General features: G+C 32.7%; 3 protein-coding genes and 1 long non-coding RNA gene across 4 annotated transcripts; 1 reads left to right on the top strand and 3 right to left on the bottom strand.

Annotated features, from left to right (window-relative positions):
• Positions 1-1,947: 1,947 nt before the first annotated feature.
• LOC131955163 (kelch-like protein 40) lies at positions 1,948-5,676 on the bottom strand. The gene is made up of 3 exons (XM_059319152.1): positions 5,583-5,676; positions 4,691-4,834; positions 1,948-3,779 (listed from the first exon to the last, which is right to left on the bottom strand). The coding sequence occupies exons 2-3, from the start codon at positions 4,747-4,749 to the stop codon at positions 1,973-1,975; spliced, it is 1,866 nt and encodes a 621-aa protein (XP_059175135.1). The 5' UTR covers positions 4,750-4,834; positions 5,583-5,676; the 3' UTR covers positions 1,948-1,972.
• On the top strand, positions 3,977-15,084 carry LOC131955164 (uncharacterized). The gene is made up of 3 exons (XR_009388823.1): positions 3,977-4,087; positions 6,941-7,105; positions 15,002-15,084. It is a non-coding gene; the product is annotated as an uncharacterized LOC131955164 (long non-coding RNA).
• LOC131955162 (uncharacterized) lies at positions 12,955-18,078 on the bottom strand. Its single transcript, XM_059319151.1, has 2 exons — positions 18,008-18,078; positions 12,955-15,543 (listed from the first exon to the last, which is right to left on the bottom strand). The coding sequence occupies exon 2, from the start codon at positions 15,311-15,313 to the stop codon at positions 13,391-13,393; it is 1,923 nt and encodes a 640-aa protein (XP_059175134.1). The 5' UTR covers positions 15,314-15,543; positions 18,008-18,078; the 3' UTR covers positions 12,955-13,390.
• A 2,768-nt stretch (positions 18,079-20,846) lies between these two features.
• LOC131955138 (uncharacterized) lies at positions 20,847-23,841 on the bottom strand. Its single transcript, XM_059319124.1, has 2 exons — positions 23,714-23,841; positions 20,847-22,872 (listed from the first exon to the last, which is right to left on the bottom strand). Exon 2 carries the CDS (start codon positions 22,764-22,766, stop codon positions 20,847-20,849), a length of 1,920 nt encoding a protein of 639 aa, XP_059175107.1. The 5' UTR covers positions 22,767-22,872; positions 23,714-23,841.
• Between the last annotated feature and the right edge of the window lie 220 nt (positions 23,842-24,061).

The following is a 24,061-nucleotide window of genomic DNA, read 5'->3' as shown; positions in this document are numbered from 1 at the left end:
AATTACAATTAACCCTAACTATCAATTAAAACATATTTGATAGATAAACCTTCTTTATTAGTAGGCCTACAGTGTTTGTTATATCATTGACCTAGTGATGTCGGAATGAAGATTTGTTCTGAGTGTGCTGAATCATAATGCGCAAACGTTTGATGTCAAAGTATACAATTTTGTTAATCGCCCAGAATCATCTGCTGATGACGTTTTTGGGCAATGGGTTGTGTTATAATTTAGTCTGTGAAAATGTAAACCCCGTTTTTACATTGCAATTATTTTCTAACTTCTCTTCTTGAGTTGTCAAATTTGACTGCTCTATGCAGAAGATGCGGCCATGTATATTGGTATTCGATTAGACTTTGGTGTGTATAATGTGTGTTGTGTATGTTGTGTATGTTGTGTATGTTGTTTAGGTTGTGTGTGGTATGTGTATTGTATGTGCTGTGTTTGTTAAGTATGTTGTGTTGTGTGTGTTGAGTGTGTTGTATATGTCATATATGTTATGTTGTGTATGTTGTTTATGTTGAGTGTGCTGTGTGTATTGTATGCGTTGTGTATGTTGTGTATGTTTTGTTGTGTTGTATGAGTATGTGTTGTGTATGTTGTGTAGGTTATGTATGTTGTGTGTTGTGTACTTGTGTGTGCTATGTGTATTCTGTATATTGTGAAATTACGAAACTCCACCTTACCGTACAAATAAATTTCAACATACCTTGAATGAACCTTCTTTATTGTGTAAAAATAAAAAAAAAATGAATAACTCGTAAGGGCGGAAGTAAACAAAGGTTATCTTATGCCGCATCAAACTAACAACAACGTTGGTGCGGCAACATTTTCTCTATTTATAGCTAATTTTTATGCGTATATATATTGATTGATAAAACATAAATGGCGTCCAAAGATATCGAATCTTTAATATTAAAGAAAGAAAGTTTGTTTTATTATGTTTTAATGTATTTGAACCTTGTCTAAAGGATTTTAAAATATTTGGTTTTAGTTTCTAAAACAAAGTCAAAGTTCAACTAACACAAATGTTTGGGCGTGACGTGTTAGTTGACCAAAAACACAACGTATACCGCTGGTAGGGGGTGGGGAGGCATTCTATAATCTAGAATTGCGTCACAGAGGTCGTGTGTTTTATATATATATATATATATATATATATATATATATATATATATATATATATATATATATATATATATATATATATATATATATATTATATATATGTATGCATATATATATATATATATATATATATATATATATATATATATATATATATATATATATATATATATATATATATATATATATATACCACAAACAAATTAACTCGGTCATAGTTTTAAAAATATATTAGTAAAGTTATAAAAAAAACACATCGATTTTTTTAAAAAACTAAATGTTTATTCAACAATGAAGTAAATTTTTTTGTTAAATATCAGAATAAATCTCAAGTATATTTATTATATAAAAGTAAAACATAAAAATAAACATAAGTTTTATTAAATACTTAAATTATAAAAACACTGTATACGTTTACCTTAGGTTGATCAATAAATTTGCGTAATCCTTCTTCCAGTATATCATTATGTTCTAACAGCAAATAAATATTTGTATGTAGTTTAACCGAGTATATAAATTCTATGTAGTTCCTCATTTACAATAGATTTATATCAGCATTCACTAAAGCAAACATATAAGTAAATTTCGATACAATTTGTCCTGCACATACATCGATATATATATACATATATATATATATATATATATATATATATATATATATATATATATATATATATATATATATATATATATATATATATATATATATCTATATATGTATGTATATATATATGTATATATATATATATATATATATATATATATATATATATATATATATATATATATATATATATTATATATTTATATATATATTATTTATCAATGCATGTTTTGACACTTATGTGTAGTAGATACCCTGACGGAGAGAAGATGTTGGCAGAACGACAGAAGCAACATTGGAGCATTTCCGGACTATTTCCATGTACTTGATGTGTTTAAAGTGATTGGAAACTTCCGTTAGGTCTGGCACTTTAGCCGGGTCATCACTCAAGGTCTTTCCAAAAATAATCAATTTGTTTTTATAGGTCAGCGCACCGTACAGCTTCTTTTGGGCAGTCCAAAGTTTAGCAAGGAATTTGAACTCGAAATCTCTAGTGTACATCGAGTAAAGAACCTCCAGCATACAGCCGTTGGTTTGTAAAATGTAGGTGTGTGTGTCGTTCTTGAAGCTAATTAAATGTTCAGCTGGTCCTTCAAGATTGTCTAATCTGGTCCAAACTTTGGACACAATATCATAATGGAGAACTGCTGTCTCGTCTAACCCGTTCTGAGTTTCTGAACAAAATAATAAAATACAGTCTTCTATAGTGACAGCAAGCGTAACGTTAACATCGCCTGTAAATTTTGTGAGGACCTCTAAACCGCTTTGATTATCTTTTGGCTTTCTGTGGTGAATCGATCGGTTATCCTTGTCTAAAATGTAAAGTAAATCCCTATGTGAAAAAAACAGCATATTTTGAATCGGCACTGTCATTACATAGTTCCATTCATTTTTAGAAAATACGTAATATGTGAACACCCCCGAGGGGTTGTACTGGTATCTGCCTATACAATATATCTCATCTCTGACAGGGGCTAACTGAATATTGTATCGCAGCCACATACCTTTTGAGAGTTCGTATATCTTTTCTTCGTCTGCGCTTATGAATTTGAACGTCCCTCTTTCCTCAACAAACAATCCGCCGTGGGTGTACCCACTACAAGATCTATGCAGGGCAGAAGAAGGCCAGTGAGTTTGTCTGAGTTCTTCGACTTGATATAATAAAGCTTTGACGATTATATCCCTTGAATCTTTATTTTCAGATATCAATTTCATGTTGTAGACGTGGGATAGCAGTGAAGGACTCACAAGACATGTTCTAACTTTTTTTAACAGTTCTGTAAGTTTATCTTTTCGAGAGATTTTCACATTTTTAATAAGTTCAGTTTTAACGTTAGATTCTGGTAAAGTGCTGTTAATAATGCTGGAATTCTCCTCTCGGCAAACTTCAGCATTCAATGCACAGTTACTGTCTTTAAACTCAGCCATCACTATAGGAACAAAACTAACCCATCGTATCACAGCTTCAAGAACCGAATCTTCTTTACCGACAACGAGATCTTGGCTTCTTATCAAAGCTTTAAGTTCCTCAAAAGACAGTTGCAGGAACGCGGGCGTCAGACTTATTTTTTCAAAGTTTTTTAGCATGAATGGATAGAGGTAACCAAGAACTTTCTCTGAATCTAAAAAATTAGCATTAGTGTAAATTTTCCCCCACATTTCTAATGTGTTTGCTTCAATAGCAAAATCCTCACAAGAATGTATCATAAATTGTATCTGCAACTGGTGAACTGCCCGCCAAACTTCAAAAACATTTTCTAAAGTCAACAAATTTGCTCCTGTGTATAAAGTTTCCAGAATGATATGAAACACATCGCTTGAAATATCGTCCAGCACAACACAGTTCTCGGTGACCTCCCTCATCCCAGAGCGGAAAAGTCCCTGGAAAAAGTCGGAACAGGCGGCGAGGACGAAACGATGGCAGGGGATTGTCTCGTCACCCGTTTTGACGGTAAAGTCAAACATCGTCTGGTCTGTCCACATGTTCGCTACACACTTGACGATCTGCTTGCACAGGTCTGGTGCTGTTATGACGTCAGTGGTCCTTTAACAGAAGAGTTTGAAAAATATATTACTTATATGACTCTCTCTCTCTCTTTATATATATATATATATATATATATATATATATATATATATATATATATATATATATATATATATATATATATATATATATATATATATAAATACTATACATAATAGTTTCACTATTCTGTTTTTATATATACCTAGCTGAAGTTTAGTAAAGACGTACGGGTTTAGCGCTATCCACACAACCCCTTCATGTGCAGAAATTAAAGAACATGTTAACTCTTCTTCACCCATACATGGACTTTCAGTTTCGAAAAGGTAATTTTTTTAGGTGAACATGTATAGCAGGATTAGCCCCACCACTTCCAATCATTCTTTCACAAATTGTTACGGTCAGTTTTTTCCAGGAAAATCCACCCCTCCCCCGGAGAGAAATGTCTGAAAGAAACACTGGTTACAGTGTAGTTAGGCGTGTTTGTGCTCACTAGTCTTAGTTTAACTTTGAGCCCCTTTCTAATGGAGATAATTCCACCATAGCATATTGTTTGCTATTCCAGACTACTAAAATATACTCGTTAATTTATGTAGTCAAATTTTAATACACTGCAATAAGTAAGCTAATAATCTTTAGGTATAAAAGTGAGATGGAAAAAGAAATCAAACTCATAAATAACGCCTGATTTTCTTTTTCAATAGCCTTTGTCCAACCAAGAACAAACTACAAGGCAGCAGTTGTTTGATTTTAGAGTTGTCTCTCCTAGAAGAGAGGGTTATTCCCCGCTAACGAGCCTCATCTGCCCGAGGGTTCGAACTCTAGACTTTTCGGTTTAGCAACCATGAGCTTTACCGACTCGACCACGCCGAGTCGTGGCTAAATAGATCATCATTGACGAAATCTTAGACGACCAGATTTTGACTTACGTTGTTTGTGTACTTGCATCCATAAAATCATCCATATCGCTTTGTTTACATCTACTCATCTATGCTTGTTTGTTGAAAGTGACGTTTTCGCCGACAAAATTATAACTCATAGAAAAACCCTATTGACGGTTTTTGTCAGTTTACCTGCAGATGTATTTATTAAAGTTTAGGTTTTTCAAACAGATAATATAAGTCAATCACGACTAAATAAATAAGAATACCTTTTTTTTTTAAATCGGCGTAAGCTTCGCCCAAACCTAATCGTGCTTAAGAAAGGGCAAAGCCCTTAAACGTATTTAAAAAAATATTTGAAATAATTAATTTACAAGATACAATTTTAGAAATGATAACATAAAACACCCAGCATGGAACAGGCCTTGCCTTAGCCTTAGCTTTATTAATAGCTGCTTTTTATAGAGTGTCAGGTATTATTCTGGGATGTATAATATGTGTCTCACTTTGTCAACACGCCTCTAAATTAAAAGGTGTTTATTTTAACCCATCGGTCTTACTATCATAAAGGAATGCAAAATAATATAAGATAAAACAAAAATATTTCTTTTATGTTCTGATAATTTTGTCCTGAAATAATTTTGTCATGAGATAATTTTATCGAGAGATAATTTTGTCCTGAGATATTTTTTCTGCGATCATTTCTCCTGATATAATTTATCCAGAGATCATTTGTCTTATACTGCTCAATACATCTATCACTGTCATCATATTGAATACACGACGTATAAAAAGACATATTTCGATTTAAAACAAGCTTGATTGGGTTTCACTGCGATCTAGATCTAGAAAACACTAAGCATAACAATGGTACCAATAAGTATGAAGCAGCATATAATAGCTTAAATGTATTAAACGAAGCTATAATGTTAACAATTACCATAATATTCCGCTGTAAGAAAGTACAAATATTTATATTCCCAGAAATCTGTATAACATTTTTAAAACTTTGTAAGCTCGGATGTATACGCTGCGTATTTATTTTTAAACTAACAAAATCGCGCTTTGTAGTGCAAAAATATATTTCTGATTCGATTTAATTAAGTGTGCAAAAAATGTAAGAAAAATAAAGTGAGATACCTACTGACTGATTTGAAAAGTAAACCACAACATAAAACAACATAACAGCACAACTCAACTTAAAGTAATTCAACAATATATAACTTTAAATTAATGTAACGATAGCATTGAACATAAAACCAACACGTTGAAATCCCGAACTCTAACCATAAAAATCGAAAACTAGATCAACTTGATCCTAAATTTAACTTGGTATTCTTGTTATAAAATATGTTAGCATAACAACTTCATGGGGATTCCATTTTGTTGACATTTTCTCGAATTTCTCAACTTAATTAAAATGTTAAATTAATTAAGTACTGAAGTGGGCGGTTTTATCAAACGCTAATACATTTAAAGTTGAAACTGTATAGTTCAGAACAATTAGTATTCCTAATTCTATTACATTAGTTCTATAAAAGTAGTAAATGATTTTTCCACTTCGTGTTTGCGTTTTATTGCAATTAACAGAAATGTTATTGTTTTTAACCGGACTGTTGTGTGCTGACGAAGACCTTTGGTTGAATCGTCACTGTGTACCTGTAATTGCTTTTAATTTGTAAGAATACTAACACGAGTCGTTTCATTTCTATTAAGATAAACCTCATTGCATCTACAAGTTTCTATTTGTAAAAGGTAAGAAATGTTGAACTTAAACACTAACACGAGCACGATAATACATTATCTTTTAAATGTAAATAAATTAAAACTCGATTATAATGAAACATTTTTATTAAAATAATTAATTTTTTATATGAAACAGTTTTAAGATTTTAAAAAAATATATTTAAGTAAATATATTTTAAAAAAAACACTATGTGTTACATTTATTGTAAAACATTCTTACGTTCAGAAATCATTCAACCTTCAGATATATTGTCATTGTATTTACTGCTGTACCCGACATTCGTATACGAATAATTACATTAGCATGCAGAAACAAACTGCATTATACTCCATATGTTAAATGAATAAACTTATGGCGTAGAATAGGTTCCAAATAAAATTATCACCAACATATGTATGCGTGGGTTTGCATGTATGATAATAACAATTGTGTTAAAAAGAAATGTTTAAATAGAATTATGTGAACTAAAATCAAATGTATCCACACGTTTAACAGGTAACTTCAATGTGTTACAACTACTTTAAATAGTTATTTTAAAATTGTTAACGCAGTGAATCTAAGTCGTCGATGCTAAAATGGAGGACCTAGATTAGCCGTTTTCATAAGGAAGTCTACTAATCGTCATCCAAGTCATCGCTCTGTTCTGTAGCTTCACCAAGACAAGATTTCGGCAGTACAGTAGGAATAAAATTTGAAGAAGACTCATTTGTTTCCAAGTAAGTGACTGTGTTGAAGTGGTTGTCCAATTTATAAGTAAATGAGTCTCTGGAATAACCTTCTGAGTTATGATAAAAGATGAGCAATTTTTCACCGTAAACTACAGCTCCATAAATAACGGTGTCTATATCCCATAGTTTAGCAACACGAGAGAATGTAATGGTTTCAGCGGTTTTGTTCAAAATCCACAAGTTGCCGTTGGATTGCATCACAAAATGGTTGTTGTCATTACGAAAACTGATGATATTTTTAGCTGGTCCAGCGAAGTTGTCCAGTCTTGTCCAAGTCCTGTCTTGAAGGTCCAACATATGGACGGCTGTAGCTTTGAAATCATTGATTGTTTCACTACAGAAGAAAACGAGACACATTCGGTAACTCATAACATGAGTAACGACAGAGCCTTCTGGTAGTTTGGTAAATTAAAAAAAACTGGGAACTGTACATTTTGGATTTAAGCGATATATTACATTACTCGCAACGTTTGTAATGTAAATGTAATTATCATTGCTCACTAGTAAAAAATCCTTTCCCGGCATATGAAGTACACGTACCCATGAGTTATTACTGTAAACAAACATATAACCTGTGCTGTAACTTGTATGTTGTACACCAGTAGCATACAGCTCCCTGTCAAACGTGACCAGCTGGACATAATGCCTCAACGGATGACACTCTCGTACCAGCCCTCCTTCTCTGGGTCCACTACCTCTAATGTACCTTTACCGCATCTATAGTAGACGCCATAGTTGCCATATTCGTTAAATTTTCTGTACAAACCTGATGTTGGCCACTGGCCGTGACGAAAAGATGTCTGGTTTAAAATAGCAGAGAAAATTATTTTCTGAGCTTGATCGTTGTGTTTAATTACACGATGTACTAGAACATTCACCAGCGAACTTTGGCTTATATTGTATGTTCTTACACGTTTCATCAGTTCTTCGAGTCTGTCTAGTCTAGCATTACTAGTGTGTTCTGAAGTTCTGGAATCTATGCTGCAACTATCAGATTGTACTGTTATTTGACTTGAAGATCGAGTTGATTCTTTATCTTTACTGTTCACACAACTTCGCATGTTTCCATCAACAATATTTTTGTCATTAACGTCTGCACATGTATCATCTATACAACTTGCTTGGATACCATATTGGCTGCTATTACAAACACCATCATCTGCTTCTAATGTGTTCACCTTTTTATTGCTTTTATTCGAGATATTCCCAGTGTCAGTATCCCCCATAATAGGTTTGTATTCCACCCAGCTCAGCACCAAATCCAGCACTAAATACTCACTAAAAAGTTTAAGATCATGACTGCTGATTAAATGATCAATTTCATCAAATGACATTTCAAGATATAGTTTTTTGGCATAAATGGCCACACAGTTCTGGATTATAAATTGTTTTACAGATGAAATCACAAGTTGAGAATCAAACATGTTAGCGGTGGAGAAGATTTTACTAAAGTTACCAAATTGTATATTTTTGATAGCATATGTTTCACATGACTTTATTAAAAATCCAATCTGCAGCATATCTGCAACGTGCCAAACTTCGATAAAGTTGTCAAGACTCAACACGTCTTCACCGGTGTACAAAGTTTTCAAGATTAACTGAAAGGTAGAGACTGATATATCTTGTAGAACTACACGTCCCTCGTTGGCTTCCTTCATTCCAGATCTCAGCAGACCAAGAAAAAATGGCGAACACGCCCCGAGAATGACGCGATGACACTTTATTGAAACATCGTCAATTTGAACTGTAAAGTCACAAAGATCTTCCTGCGTCAATAATCCTCCAAGGCATTTTAAAACGTCACCAGAAAGTGACATTCTTGAATACCTAAAAATTAAGAAAAGCAGGCTGAAATCTGAGTGGCCTATGTGGCACATAACAATTCGACACGGAATACTTAATTGTGTTCTAGGAAATCCCTTCCAATACAAGAATTAAGAACGAAGAAGAAGAAGAAGAAAACAAAGACATGTACATTTAGAATCACGTTGCATTTGAATAAGATTACTTTATACCGTACAACACAGGTAACAACAGATGTTATGGGCTTCTTTAAGAACAAAATGCTAAAAGTAGAAAATTAAAGACATTTAAAAAAAAAAGTATTATAATAATGTCTTAAATTGTGAACGTAAAGATGCGCAACTGAAAACTGCGCAACGGAAAACTGCGCAAAAAGAGCGCAAGGCCATAGAGCATTTTGAAAAATTACATAAAGCGATTACATATTATATGTCCATGAAATTTGACACAATTTAAGTGTTTTAGTATAATCATTTTGTATTTGCGCATTTATCTGTTTGCGCAATTTTCCGTTGCGCAGTTTTCCGATTGCGGATTTTTCTGGTAATCGTCTATATTGCACTGATGATAAAAGTGTACAAGAACTTGTTTAATAAAAGGATTGGCCGCTCATTAATTATCTCATATATTTTACTGGCCAATGCTGTTATTGGAAAACACGTTTGGTTTATTTATTTTTTCTCACAACACGAGAAGGTTGAGATATTTTCTATTGAATTTCGGGATGTTTTTTTAGGGTTGAGCGAGCACAAAAACGAATGTGAGGCTGTTTAGAATCAAGTTTAGATTAGAGATACGGCTATGTTTTACGGTAGGTTTAGGATCAGTTTCTAGCTCAGTGTTGATAAAGTACATGCATTTAAAACTCATCACGTAAATGAATTTATGTAAAATACTCCTTTGCTACTTATATTTTCTATTGCTAATGATGTTTAGTGTTTTTGCTAATCTCTGCTGCTAATCAGTTTTCGCTAGTCATTGTTCTAGTGATAGTCTTTTTTTATACTAATTTAGAAAATTAGTAATAATTTATTTCTAGACCTAAACCTATGTGTCGCAAATTTTCTGCTAGATTTTATTTTCATGCTTCTTAAAAAATAATTGCTAACATTGACTATAATATTTACACTTCGATCTAGATCTACTAATTGCTTTTTTTTAAATTTCTGCCTCCTTATCTCAATTAAAAACTTAAAACACTAATTAAGTACTCTCGATTGTATACTATACACATTTCACTGGTCGAATTACCATGGTTAACTTGACCGTAAAATTCCCGTCGCTATATCGTGAGATTTCCCTAACTTTACTAGTCAGCATGACGGTAATCCCTTAGTTTAGCGTCGGAAATTATCGGGTAATGTTTGTTGAGTTTCGGTAACTAGAGTTACGGTAAACCATGGTTTATTTGACCATTGAGATATAAATAAATTGAAAGTCGATTGTAGTAAATTAATGTTTTAATTTTTTAAGTTTAATCGACTAAAGGAAACAAGAATAAATATAATAGTAGATTTAAATTAGTAGTTCTAAAAATAAAAAAAAATCATATATTAATACAAATATAAATAATGAAGTCAAATGTAATAATTTAATGTTTTTGGCTTGCAGCAGATTTGCGACCATTAATTAATTAGATCTAGATCTAGCTAGATATCTAGCTGCTAGACCAAGTAAAAAAATCTAGATTACAAAAATAGTAAAAATTATTACAAAATGTAAAAATGATTACAAAAATAAATGTATCCAAAATTTAAACATTCTGTATAAAAATAAAAGATGACGCCAAATAAAGTATGGTTTACAGTACTTCCGGTGAATTCCGGAAGTGTGTGACAGACTTTGGCATTGTTTTACTGTTTTTTACTGCTATACGATTCCGGAATAATAACCGACGCTAAACTAAGGGATTACCCAGCATGACTTAGTAAAGACTAAAATCTAGATCTAGTTTAATATGTTAGAAATCGTCGACGAAAAAAAAATTTCATGTTTATTCTAGTTACCGAAAATATTATTACAATTAATACATAAAGTTCTTACAAAATATATTAAGAAATCACATAAATAATTTTACAACATCATGAAGTTTAGATCTCGATCTAGATTTCAGATCTAGAAATCTACCTTTTAAATAATATTTGTACATTTTGTTGCCCCTTATCCAGAGATATCCCATTAATTTGACTCAAAGCGTGTACTAGTAACACTAAACAGAATCGTAGCTTAAATAAAACTAATGGCTAATTTTCTAACTAAACGTACTTTAAATACCTTTTAAAAAATCAGTATAACCTGAACAACCTTTTCAAACTTGTCGGAAGTAAATATTTGTATTTTGTTTTGGTTTTCACTAAGTGCGCTTTGATAGTGCGAGATTGTTGGATTCGTTCAATGTTACCACAGTGTGCAAACGTTTGATGCAGTAAATGGAAATAAGAACATTGGCATATGAAACAGTAGATAGTTCCTAAATTAGGTGTAAAAAAAATAACACTTAAGCTGACTGCACGCACACCACTTGTAGTAACTTAAAAATGATTACAGAAACACAGTAGGTCGAGATTTGTTGTGTCTCTATATAAAGGCATATTAAAAAATCGTTAGCGGTTTAACATCGTTCATCCATCCGAAGCGCGCCGGGTTCGCCTTAGAGCACTATGGCGCCTAAGTTCGTTTAAAAAAAGGCTATATACTAAAGACACGATGACAACAAAAAACGTTGACTATATCGACCCAGGAGCGTCCCCCCGCTCCATTGTAGGGTTAGATTTGGCTCCCTGGGTTTTCCCCCTGAGCGCAATGTCGCCTGCGTTCGTTCTAAACAGTGCGATAGACAATGGATAAAATGGGGCGTTACAGTTGCTCACTAAATTGAATCAGGCGTGTCCTCACTAAGTCGCCTCGCCTTTCATGCCTCAAGTCAGACGTGTAACAACTTCAGCTAATCAGCTCTACAAAATAGAGCTTTCACGGCAGACCAACAATGCAGCTTGTACACAGAAGACGCGATTTGGTACCGTGTGGATTGGTAGGTTCCGATCCCGTTGGGTTCTCTGTCTCGACTTGAACTTTATTATGTACACTTTCTGTTTATATTGCTATTTCAGTAACAACGCCTGCTTCCTTCCCCTCTACATCAAAACACACGTACGTGGCAAGGTGGCCGCTTGCTTTGTTGGTTGAGATATGCCTTAAGGGAGAAGAAGTTTACTCTCCGTGGGCAATACAACTATAATTTAAAGTGAATAGTTGTATTTCGGTCACACTCTAGCGATGACGTGAAAATACACACACACACACACACACATACATACATATATATATATATATATATATATATATATATATATATATATATATATATATATATATATATATATATATATATATATATATATATTATATATATATATATATTTATATATATATATATATTATATATATATATATATATATATATATATATATATATATATATATATAAACATACATGCATACATGTATAGTTAGGAAGGTAAAATGTACATAATAATTATGTTTCTATTTTCCAAGACTCTTGTTGTTCTGTGCCACCGTCCATGTTTGTTGTGTGTTTGTCAGTTGGTTCTGAGTATTTCTCTAAGGCATTTCATCTTTGTACGCTACTGTATTTACCTTAGCACCATGTGGATAGTGTACAATGTTTGAGTTTTATCCTGTGTAGTGTGTCTCTATGGATTGATTGACTCAATTTCTAGTTTCTCTTCAGTGTTAATGGAGTGACATTTACAAAGACATATTTCTTATTTGGAACGAAATAGTATTATGTTGTAAGAAAACAAATAGCCTACTATTGTTTACAATAATGGCTAAAATGGCTATTATTGTCGGTGTGTATATTTTAAAAGTAAACAAAGTTACAGAAACATGCAAAAGATACATTTCCTGAAATCAATTGAAACACACAAGACAAACATCTATAAAAGAAATAATTGAAAACATTACTTCTGTTTAATGTTTTATTAAAATAAATTTATTTAAATATTTGTATAAAAAGTAATGTTTTTTACCAAAATATCTTAAGCTCATAAGCAATATATAATGTTTTAGAAATTGTTAAAAATTTGTAAACCTTTTAAAATTAAAAAAGAAATCAAATAATTTTCAGGATAAATATCGTTATATCATATACTGGCTGTATATTACGATACACCAGCAGTCACAAAGAAAAAGCGAAAAATCCAGGTGTATAAAAATGCTTAAATAACGCGCTCTTAAGAAACAAGTAAAAGATGTGGGCCTATACATTTTTGGTAGTCTGATTATGTCAATACAAAATATTCACAGACTCCCACGTTTTCTGAAGTAAGTCCGTCGTACCAACTTAAAAAACACTTAATCTAAATTTATTTTAAATAATTTAACTAAGCACATATTTTTTTTTCATTAAATAAGCTATCAATACACATTTTAATGGAGTTTTGTCACTTAGTCAGAGGAATCAGAGTAAGAATCATAATCTAAGTGGTTTGAATATTCAGATAGATATGATTTATTCAGGACACAGGGAATAAAATTTGAACCGCAAGATTGTATTTTCCAGTACATGATGGTGAGAAACATGTTGTCTAGTGTATAAACAAATGAGTCTTTTGGAATATTTTCACTATTCTTATAAGAGATGACCAACTTTTCTCCGTAAACAACAGCCCCGTATAGAATTAACTCCTGTCTCCATAGTTTCGCTACACGAGTGAACGTGATGATGTCATCGTTTTTCTTCAAAACCCACAAGTTGCCGTTTGTTTGTAGCACAAAGTGGTTGTCGTCGTTACGAAAACTGATGATGTTGTCAGCTGGTCCATTGAGGTTGTCCAGTCTTGTCCAGCTTTTCTCCTGAAGGTCTAGCATATGGACGGCTGTTGTCTCGATACGATTGACTTTCTCAGTACAGAAAAAGATAAGGTAAATTTGGTAGCTCATAACCTGTCTAGCAACATATCCTTTTGGAACAGTTGAAAATGGAATCATAATTGGAGGTTTACTTTTTGGGTCGAATTGATAAATTACGTTATTAACGACGCTTGTAATGTATATGTGTTGTTCATTGCTTGCTATTAACAGTTTACTTTTTGGTATGTCAGTAAGATGTTTCCAGGTATTATTACTGTAAACATACACACTACTGTCGTTTGACCAGAATATGCTTTCTCCTGCGGCGTACAGTTTACTGTCGAATGAAACCAGCTGAACCTTATGTAAATACCCTGCATGTAATTTCAGTTTATACATTTCTTCATCGAATGGGTCTAATATATATACACTTAAATGTGACAGGTAAACTCCATAGTTGCCATACTCGTGAAACTGTCTGTGGATACCTGCAGTTGGCCATTGTCCATGACGAAAAGACGCCTGCTTCAAAATAGCTGAGATGATTATTTGCCTGGCTGTATCGTTCTGTTTAATGATACGATGTTCTAGAAAGTTCATTAGCAGACCTGGGCTTATGGTACAGATTCTCACGTGACTCAGTAAGATGTTGAGTTGATCTAATATATCACTGCGGAGATTTTCTTGAGTTTTGGGTTTCGAGATGCAACATAAACTATCCGCTTGTTTTGAATTCTCATTCTTTTGTTGATTTGCTTCTTGTTCATCGTTGGTTGCATCATATTTGTTTTCAGGCCCTATATCGTCTTTTAGACAGCTTCGCAGCATATATCTAGTTATGTAATTCTGTAAAGTATTTAATGGAACTGTTGTTTTTAACTTTTTATTGTTTCCAGTACAGCTATTTACAATCTGAGAATCCTTGAAATCTATCCAATCTAGAACAATCTCTAGAACAGAATACTCGCTGGTGAAATTAAGATCATGTCTGCCAATCAAACAAAGCATTTCATCACTAGATATTTCCACGAAGCGTTTTGTTTCGTGTATAGCTTTAATGTTCTGGACCATGAAATTTTTTACTAAAGTCAGCACCGATTTAGAATCTAGTAGTTTAGCGCTGGATAGGATTCTAGTAAAATTTTCAAGTTTTATGTTTTTAGCGGCAAATGTTTCACATAACTCTACAAGAAATCCAATCTGCAGCATATCTACAGCGTGCCAGATTTCTATGAAGTTGTCAAGACTCAACACGTCTTCACCGGTGTACAAAGTTTTCAGGATTAACTGAAAGGTGGAGACTGATATATCTTGTAGAACTACACGTCCCTCGTTGGCTTCTTTCATTCCAGATCTCAGCAGTCCAAGAAAAAATGGTGAACACGCTCCAAGAATGACGCGATGACATTTTATTGAAACGTCACAGATTTGAACTGTAAAGTCACACAGTTCTTCATCCGTCCATAGTTTGTTAAAGCATTTAAAATATCCAGTACAAACTTCACCAGAAACTGTCATTCTTGCATTTCTGAAACTTGAGTTTATTTTTTTTAAAGTTGAAACTTCATTAGCTAAACCGTTGCCCAATTATAAAACCATGAAAAAAAAATAACCCCATCAATTCAAACTTAGATGGAATATAGTTTTGACTTGTAAGAATAAAAGAGATGATGTAGGCTATTATACATCTTCACAAAGATCCTCCAAGGCATTTCAAAAAATCACCAGCAAGTGACATTCTTGAATACCTAAAAATGAAGAAAAACAGGCTGAAATCAGAGTGAATGGCCTATGTCGCACATAACAATTTGACACGGAATACTTATTTGTGTTGAAGGAAATATCTTTCAATACTAGAATTAAGAACGAAGAAGAAGAAAAAGAAAAGAAAGACGTTAATTTAGAAACACTTCGTTTTTTAATAAGATTACTTTAAACAATACAACAGAGTAGAAAATAAAAGTATTTAAAAAAACTAACCATAATAATATGTCTTACATTGTGACCGTAAAGATGCGCAGAGGAAAACTGCGCTAAAAAGAGCGCAAGGGGATTTTTGTCTGCTTAAATCGATAATTTAAAGAAATTACATAAAGCGATTACATAATATACACTGTTGCATAATGAAATATGTTTCCGTGAAATATGACAAAATTTAAGTGTATTAGTAGTTTCTTCCAGGCATCTCTTAAGGGGGGGGGGGGGCGACTGAGCCCCTCCGAAGAAAGTCTACCCCCCCCCCCACTAACGAAATGGAATTGATATAGAAAACATATACTTTTACCCTCGGCAAATGTCTGCCCTCCGAAAACATCAAGTGACCACCCACTCACCCCGGAGAAAAAAGTCTGGAAGAAACACTGTATTTGCAGTTTTCCGTTGCGCAGTTTTCTGTTTGCGCTGTTTTTCTTCTGCACAGTTTTCCGATTGCGGATTTTTCTGGGAACCGTCTAAAATGCACTGATAATAATATTGTTCAAAAACTTGTTAAGGAAAAGGATTGTCCGCTCATGAATTTTCTCAAAATTTTTAGTGGCCAATGCTGTTATTAGAAAACACGTTTGCTTTATTTTTTTCTCACAACATGAGAAGGTTGAGATATTTTCTATTGAATTCCGAGATGTTTTTTTAGGGTTGAGCGAGCATAAAAACGAATGTGAGGCTGATTAGAATCAAGTTTAGATTAGAGATACGGCTATGTTTTACGGTAGGTTTAGGATTAGTTTCTAGCTCAGTGTTGATAAAGTATATGCATTTAAATGTCATCACGTAAGCGTACTTATAGCATTTTTCCTTTTGGCTGAGAGTGAACTGGTTATTTGTGTCGACAAGGGGCAACGTTTGGTTTTTATTTACATTTTGTCTTCTCTGCAATAGTAATTTTTTAACTCTAATTAAAACAAGAAAATTTAATTAAAATTACTAGTGTGTGAATGAGTAATATTTAATTAGTAAAATCCAAGAAATCGAACAGATGTTTTTTTACGCTTGCTGTATACTATACATACACATAAATTAACAATTTAGTATTTTAGATTTCACTTTGTAAAACAACGGTTTTTGCATGTTAGCTCTATTTTAACAGGAACCATTTTTATTTTCATGCTATAAGTCAGTTACTTTTCCAGTAAATATTGTGTTTCCTGACACTGGGAATCATTTTCGGTCGTGTTATACAATTCGCCCTAAGAAACCTAACAATCTTACTTTGGTAAACCCACGTTATGGTGTCGGTTATTATTCCGGAATGTTTAAGATGCAAAAAAAAAAATGTAAATAACAGTGTACAATCTACCTCTCCGTTCAGTAAAAACGGATTTGGCACGATCTTTTATTAATACAGAGCGGTTAAAAATTTAGATTTATTTATTTAAGTTGGACGTGAAATACTTTGCTAATCAAATTTTTTTTATTGCTAATGACTTTTAGTTTTGTTTTTGATCACTGCTGCTAATCAGTTTTCGATAATCATTGTTCTAGTGAGTCTTTTCTTTTTTGTTTTCCTAATTAAGTAAACTTTAGCCAACTTGTCGCAAATTTTCTGCTAGATTTTATTTTTGTGCTTCTTAAAAATAATTGCTAACATTGACTATAATATTTAAACATCGATCTAGATCTACTAATTGCTGTTTTTATTTATGTCTCCTTATGTCAATTAAAGTTAAAACTAATTATTACTCTCGATTTTATACTATTCACATTTCACTGGTTGAATAACCATGGTTAACTTGACTGTAAAATTTCCGTCGTTGTATCGTGGGATTACACTATCTTATTTAAACTAGTCAGCATGACTTAGAAAAGTCTAGATCTAGTTTACGTTTAACTAGTCAGCATGACTGAGAACAGTCTAGACCTAGTTTACGTATGTTAGAAATCGTCGACAAAAAACGTTTTTTTTCATGTTTAGTCTAGTTACCGAAAATAATATTACAATTAACACATAAAGTCCTTAGAAAATAAATTAAAATATCCCACACATAATTCGACAATATCCTAGTTCGTTTATTAATGTCATGAGATCTAGATCTAGCTCTAGATTCCAGATTCCAGATTCCAGATCTAGAAATCTACCTTATTTGTATAATTTGTAACCTCTTAGCCAAAAATATCCCATTAAATTGACTCAAAGCGTGTACTAGCAACACTAAATAAAATCGTAGCTAAAGTAAAGCTAATGGCTAGTTTTCTAACTGAAAGTATTTCAAATACCTTTTAAAAAATCAGTTTAACCTGAACAACCTTTTCAAACTTGTCGGAAGTAAATATTTGTATTTTGTATTTTGTTTTGGTTTTCACTCAGTGCGCTTTAAATGTGCGAGATAGTTGGCTTCGTTTAATTTTATCAGTGTGCAAAAGTTTGATGCAGTAAATTGAAGTAAGAACATTGGTAAATGCAATAAGAGGTAGTTCATAAATTAGCTGTAGAGTGATCAAATGGAAAAATATAACATTTAAGCTGATTGCACCCACACCTCTTGTAGTAACTTTAAAAAAAAATTAAACAAACACAAACCTTTGCCGATAATTTACAGTACTTTATGATCATAAAAGTCCCGAACAAGGAAATATGGCAAAGGACAGGATTAAACGACATTGTTTCAGAAGTTCGAATGAGGAGATGGAGATGGCTGGGTTATGTCCTACGCATGAGCAAAAGAAGACTCCCCAACATGGCGCTGAAGTCGAATCCGACTGGAAAGCGAAAGAGAGGAAGACCACTGGGAACATGGAGGAGAGAGATGGAAGAAGAAGTACAGGCTACTGGCAAGACTTGGCATGAACTAAAGTGGCTCGCCCAAGACAGAGTGGAATGGCGGAGATTTGTTGCTGCCCTATACTCCACAGGGAGTGATGAGGATTAAGTAAGTAAGTATGATCATAATTTAAACACAAAGTTTGGTATTATATATATATATATATATATATATATATATATATATATATATATATATATATATATATATATATATATCTCAGTCAGTAAATCTGTATCAGTCCTCATAAACCGATGATAACATTTGTGATACTGAAGCGAAAATTGCAAAGCCAAATGACGCTGTAAAGTATAAGTATGAGGTAACAAATATAAATGTGTGTATGCTATCTTGTTCCCAAGCGAAAAATAAATAATAATACATATAGACAAGATTGTGACAAAATATCCCAGACACAATATCCCAAACAAAAAATCTCACCGTCAAAAGATATCAGAACAAATAGTACCGGGGATAAATGATCTCAGACAAAGTATCTCACAGCAAAATATTTATATTGAGAATGATTTTAGTCAACTCTAATTAACATTAAAACAAAAGTTGATTGTCATTAAAATTTAGTTTTCTTTTTTACTTTTCCACATACAAATTGTGAGAAAAGCATTATCGCATGGGCTTGTCACATTACATTAAACATATTAAAAATAGTAATTAGAAACAGTGGCGTAGCGAGGTCGGGTGTCACCCGGTGCGGCACTTAATGGTGTCACCCCCCAGAGGCGTAGCGAGTTTTCGATTTGCACCCCCCCTCCCTCAAACTTTCGATTTGCACTCCCCCCCCCTTCAACCTTTCGATTTGCACCCCCCCTCAAACTCTTTCCATTTGCACCCCCCCCCCCCCCTCAAGTTTTTCTCTATCTATTTTGGTATTTTTTGCCTTGGTGTCACCCCCCTAAATGGTGTCACCCGGTGCGGTCCGCACCCCCCGCCCACCCCCCTCGCTACGCCCCTGATTAGAAATATAATATTCGTAGATTCAAACTAAGTTTCGATAGGCAGTATAGGTGGACTTGCCGTGAGACAATCCTACCACATCAGGTGTACGAAACTAGATCAAAATGTCAGCTCATCTATGGATAAATGTTTGTGAAAAAACACCTACATAGCAAGGTGGCTGCTCGCTTTGTTGGCGGAGACATGCCCTAAAGGAGAACATGTTCGCTCTCCGTGGACAATACAACTATCATTTATTACAGTCTATAGTTATATTTCCTTCACACTCTAGCGATGATGTGAAAATACATACACACAGACATATATATATATATATATATATATATATATATATATATATATATATATATATATATATATATATATCAACATACATTCATACATGTATAGTTACCAAGGTAAAATGTTACATAATGTGTTACTACTCTTGTTGTTCTGTGCCATGGTTGTTGTGTATTTGGCCGGAGGGTTGTCAGTATTTCTCTACGGCATTTCATCTTTGTACGTTACTGTATTTCCCTTTGTACCATGTGTATAGTGTACAATGTTTCAGTTTTATTCTATTTAGTGTGTCACTATGGATTCATTGGCTCAATTACTAGTTTCTCTTCAAAATTAATGGCGTTACATTTAGAACGAAATATTTCTTATTTGGGACGAAATAGTATTAGGTTTTAAGAAAAGAAATACAAATGTTTACAATAATTGTTACAATGTTGATATTATTGTTGGGGTGTATATTTTAAAAGAACACAAAGTGACAGACAAATGCAAAATATACATTAACTAAAATGAATTCATTCAAACACACAAGACAAACATCTATTAAATAAATAATTTCAACATTACTTCTGTTTTATTTTTTATTGAAATAAATGTATTTAAATTTGTGTATAAAAAGTTATGCTTTTTACCAAAAATATACTAAGCTAATATGCAAACATATTTAATAAATTGTTAAAAAATGTTTAAAATTTTAAAAATGTAAAAATAATTAAATAACCTTACTATAAATATCATTAAAACTACTGCAAAATCTGGTAATATTTAACAATACACCAGCAGTCATAAAGAAACAGCGAATAATAAAAGTGTAAAAAAAAGTCTTAAATTACGCGCCCTTAAAAACAAGTAAAAGATGTCCATTTTTTGGTAGTCTGATTATGTTAATACAAAATATTCACAGACACACGTTTCCTGAAGTCATTCACACGTATCAACTTAAACAACACTTAATATAACTTTATTTTAAATAATCTAAGCAAGTATTTTTTTAATTAAATAAGCCATCACTACACATTTTAATAGAGTTTTATCACTTAGTCAGAGTCATCAGAGTAAGAATCATAAGCTAAGTGATCACTTTGGTTTGAATATTCAGATAGACATGATTTATTCAGAACACAGGGAATAAAATTTGAACAGCAAGATTCTATTTTCCAGTACCTGATTGTACGAAACATGTTGTCTAGTGTATAAACAAATGAATCTTTTGGATTACTTTCACGATTGTTGTAAGAGATGATCAGCTTTTCTCCGTAAACAACAGCCCCGTATAGAATTAACTCCTGTCTCCACAGTTTTGCTACACAAGTGAATGTGATGTTGTCAGCGTTTTTGTTCAAAGTCCACAAGTTGCCGTTTGTTTGTAGCACAAAGTGGTTGTCGTCGTTACGAAAAGTGATGATGTTGTCAGCTGGTCCATCGAGGTTGTCCAGTTTTGTCCAGCTTTTGGCCTGAAGGTCTAACATATGGACGACTGTTGTCTCGATACGATTGACTTTCTTAGTACAGAAAAAGATAAGGTAAATTTGGTAGCTCATAACCTGTTTTGCAACATATCCTTTTGGAACAGTTGAAAATGGAATCATAATTGGAGGTTTACTTTTTGGGTCGAATTGATAAATTACATTTCCCACGACGCTTGTAATGTATATGTGTTGTTCATTGCTTGCTAATAACTGTTCACTTTTTGGTATGTCAATAAGATGTGTCCATGTATTGTTACTGTAAACATACACACTACTGTTGTTTGACCAGGATAATTTTACACCTACGGCGTACAGTTTATTGTCAAAAGAAACCAGCTGAACGTTTTGTAGATACCCTTTACGTAATTTCAGTTTATACATTTCTTCATCGAATGGGTCTAATATAACTACATTTACCCGTGTTTTTAACAGGTAAACTCCATAGTTGCCATACTCGTGAAACTGTCTGTGGATACCTGCAGTTGGCCATTGTCCATGACGAAAAGACGTCTGCTTCAAGATAGCTGAGATGATTATTTGCCTCGCCTCATCGTTAGGTTTAACGAGGCGATGTTCTAGAAAATTCATTAGCAGACCTGGACTTATGGTACAAATTCTCACTTGACTCAGTAAGGTGTTAAGTTGATTGAATCTATCACCGCTAAGATTTTCTGAAGTTGTTGTTTTAGAGTTGCAACACAAATTATCCAATTGTTTTGAATTAGGTTGATTGGATTTTTGTTTATTGTTAGTTGCATCACATTTGTTTTCAGGCCCTATATCGTCTTTTAAACAGCTTCGCAGCATATTATGATTAGCGTTGTTGTTCAGTAAAGTATTAACTGGTACTGTTGTTTTTAACTTTTTATTGTTTCCAGTACAGCTATTTACAGGTTGAGAATCCCCGAAATCTATCCAATCTAGAACAAACTCTAGAACAGAATACTCGCTTGTGAAATTAAGATCATGTCTGCCAATCAAACAAAGCATTTCATCACTTGATATTTGCATGAAACTCTTTGTTTCGTGTATAGCTTTAATGTTCTGGACCATGAAATTTCTGACTAAAGTCAGCACTAATTTAGAATCGAGTAGTTTAGCACTGGATAAGATTCTAGTAAAATTTTCCAGTTTTATGTTTTTAGCAGCGAATGTTTCACATAACTCTACAAGAAATCCAATCTGGAGCATATCTACAGCGTGCCAGATTTCTATGAAGTTCTCAAGACTCAACACGTCTTCACCGGTGTACAAAGTTTTCAGGATTAACTGAAAGGTGGAGACTGATATATCTTGTAGAACTACACGTCCCTCGTTGGCTTCTTTCATTCCAGATCTCAGCAGTCCAAGAAAAAACGGCGAACAAGCCGCGAGGATAATGCTATGACATTTAATGGACACTTCACCAATTTGAACTGTAAAATCACAAAATTCTTCATCTGTCCATAGTTTTTCAACGCATCTAATAATTTTGTCAGAAACTGACATTTTTTTAAATTTATAGACTTTCGCTGCAACTAATAAGCAATCATTTGAAAATAATCAGTTCTTCTTTTTAACATAAAACAAAAGCGCTCCTCTTATAAATTCAAATCTGAAAATAAAAGCTTATATATATGAATATATAAATTAAAAAATAAATAAACACATAATATATATATATATATATATATATATATATATATATATATATATATATATATATATATATATATACTAAATCTGAAATGCAACAATACGGAAATTGAAATAAACATAGTGTACTTTATCTTGGTTAATTAAAGTTTCAAGTTCGAATTCTTGTTCACGTCTATGCTGACAACATTATCCCTTCATGCCGAGAACTCTGGAATTATGAACTTCACTTCAAAGCAAGACTTCACAATATATTTCTATAGTTCTGATAACACCCAGTCATTGCTGATGCAGTGTTTTATTTAAAACTGTTGCGTCATCCAACATAAAGATGAAATTATATTTTATAAAATTTCGTATGCTGTTAGATATTTTTTGTCGATTTTAATTTTCGCAAAATGCATATAATTATGCCCCTGGGTTGATCGTATTTAAGTTAATTAAACCTTAGTGAGATCTTTGTTCTCTAGTCTATTGAAATAACTATTCCATGTTGTAATGACTAAGTATTATGGCTCGGCTAATGACTTTAGCAGGACGTAAAGATTAAATTGACGCATGCAATATTACATTGCTTATTATTATTTTCAGATCATATTTTTATTTATTTTTTTTTTACGGCGGGTATGAATATGAAATTGACAAAAACTCGTTTTTTTTAAAAAATAGTTTTTTTTTCATATATCAATAAAGATTTTATTTAGGTGTTTCATCAAACTCAGTCGTGTCTATTTAAGCTCATTATTGAAAACAAATATTTTAATCTACATCTTTACATCTTAAAACAAATGAATACAAACCCATTGCTACGGTACTGATCTTTGATAATACTAGCTAATCTAAACACATAACTATTCAGTATAACGTCTTTCTATTAATAAATGTAATAATTCAAATAATTTAAAAATATTGTTAGCATAGGTCGGAAGTAAAATCTTGCTGCTATTTTCGGAAGCGCTTTGTTGGTGCGATATAAATAATACTTTTTTTAAACAATCAAATTTGTTTTATCGTGCGCAAACGTTTGAATCGAAAACATAATTTTTTGTAACTTATCGTTTTACAACTAGATCTCGCTTGAATCTATGTATGGGGTGAAAAAATAACTAATGATTTCCGTTTTGAGGACAGAAGTGGTATGTTTATTG

Source organism: Physella acuta, unplaced genomic scaffold (genome assembly GCF_028476545.2).
Source record: "Physella acuta isolate Inbredline_101_S28 unplaced genomic scaffold, ASM2847654v3 ptg001057l, whole genome shotgun sequence".
NCBI classification, from domain to species: Eukaryota; Metazoa; Mollusca; class Gastropoda; family Physidae; genus Physella; species Physella acuta.
Note: the sequence above shows the minus strand (reverse complement) of the source record. Positions and strands in the feature narration are given on the sequence as shown.

What these genes read in the sequence shown, in the direction of transcription:
- LOC131955163 (XM_059319152.1), bottom strand. Translation starts at nt 4,749, where the DNA reads ATGAGTAGATGTAAACAAAGCGATATGGATGATTTTATGGATGCAAGT. An exon ending in GATGCAAGTACACAAACAAC is followed by an intron (nt 3,780 to 4,690) that starts GTAAGTCAAAAT and finishes CTTCTGTTAAAG; the next exon opens with GACCACTGACGTCATAACAG.
- LOC131955162 (XM_059319151.1), bottom strand. Translation starts at nt 15,313, where the DNA reads ATGACAGTTTCTGGTGAAGTTTGTACTGGATATTTTAAATGCTTTAAC.
- LOC131955138 (XM_059319124.1), bottom strand. Translation starts at nt 22,766, where the DNA reads ATGTCAGTTTCTGACAAAATTATTAGATGCGTTGAAAAACTATGGACA.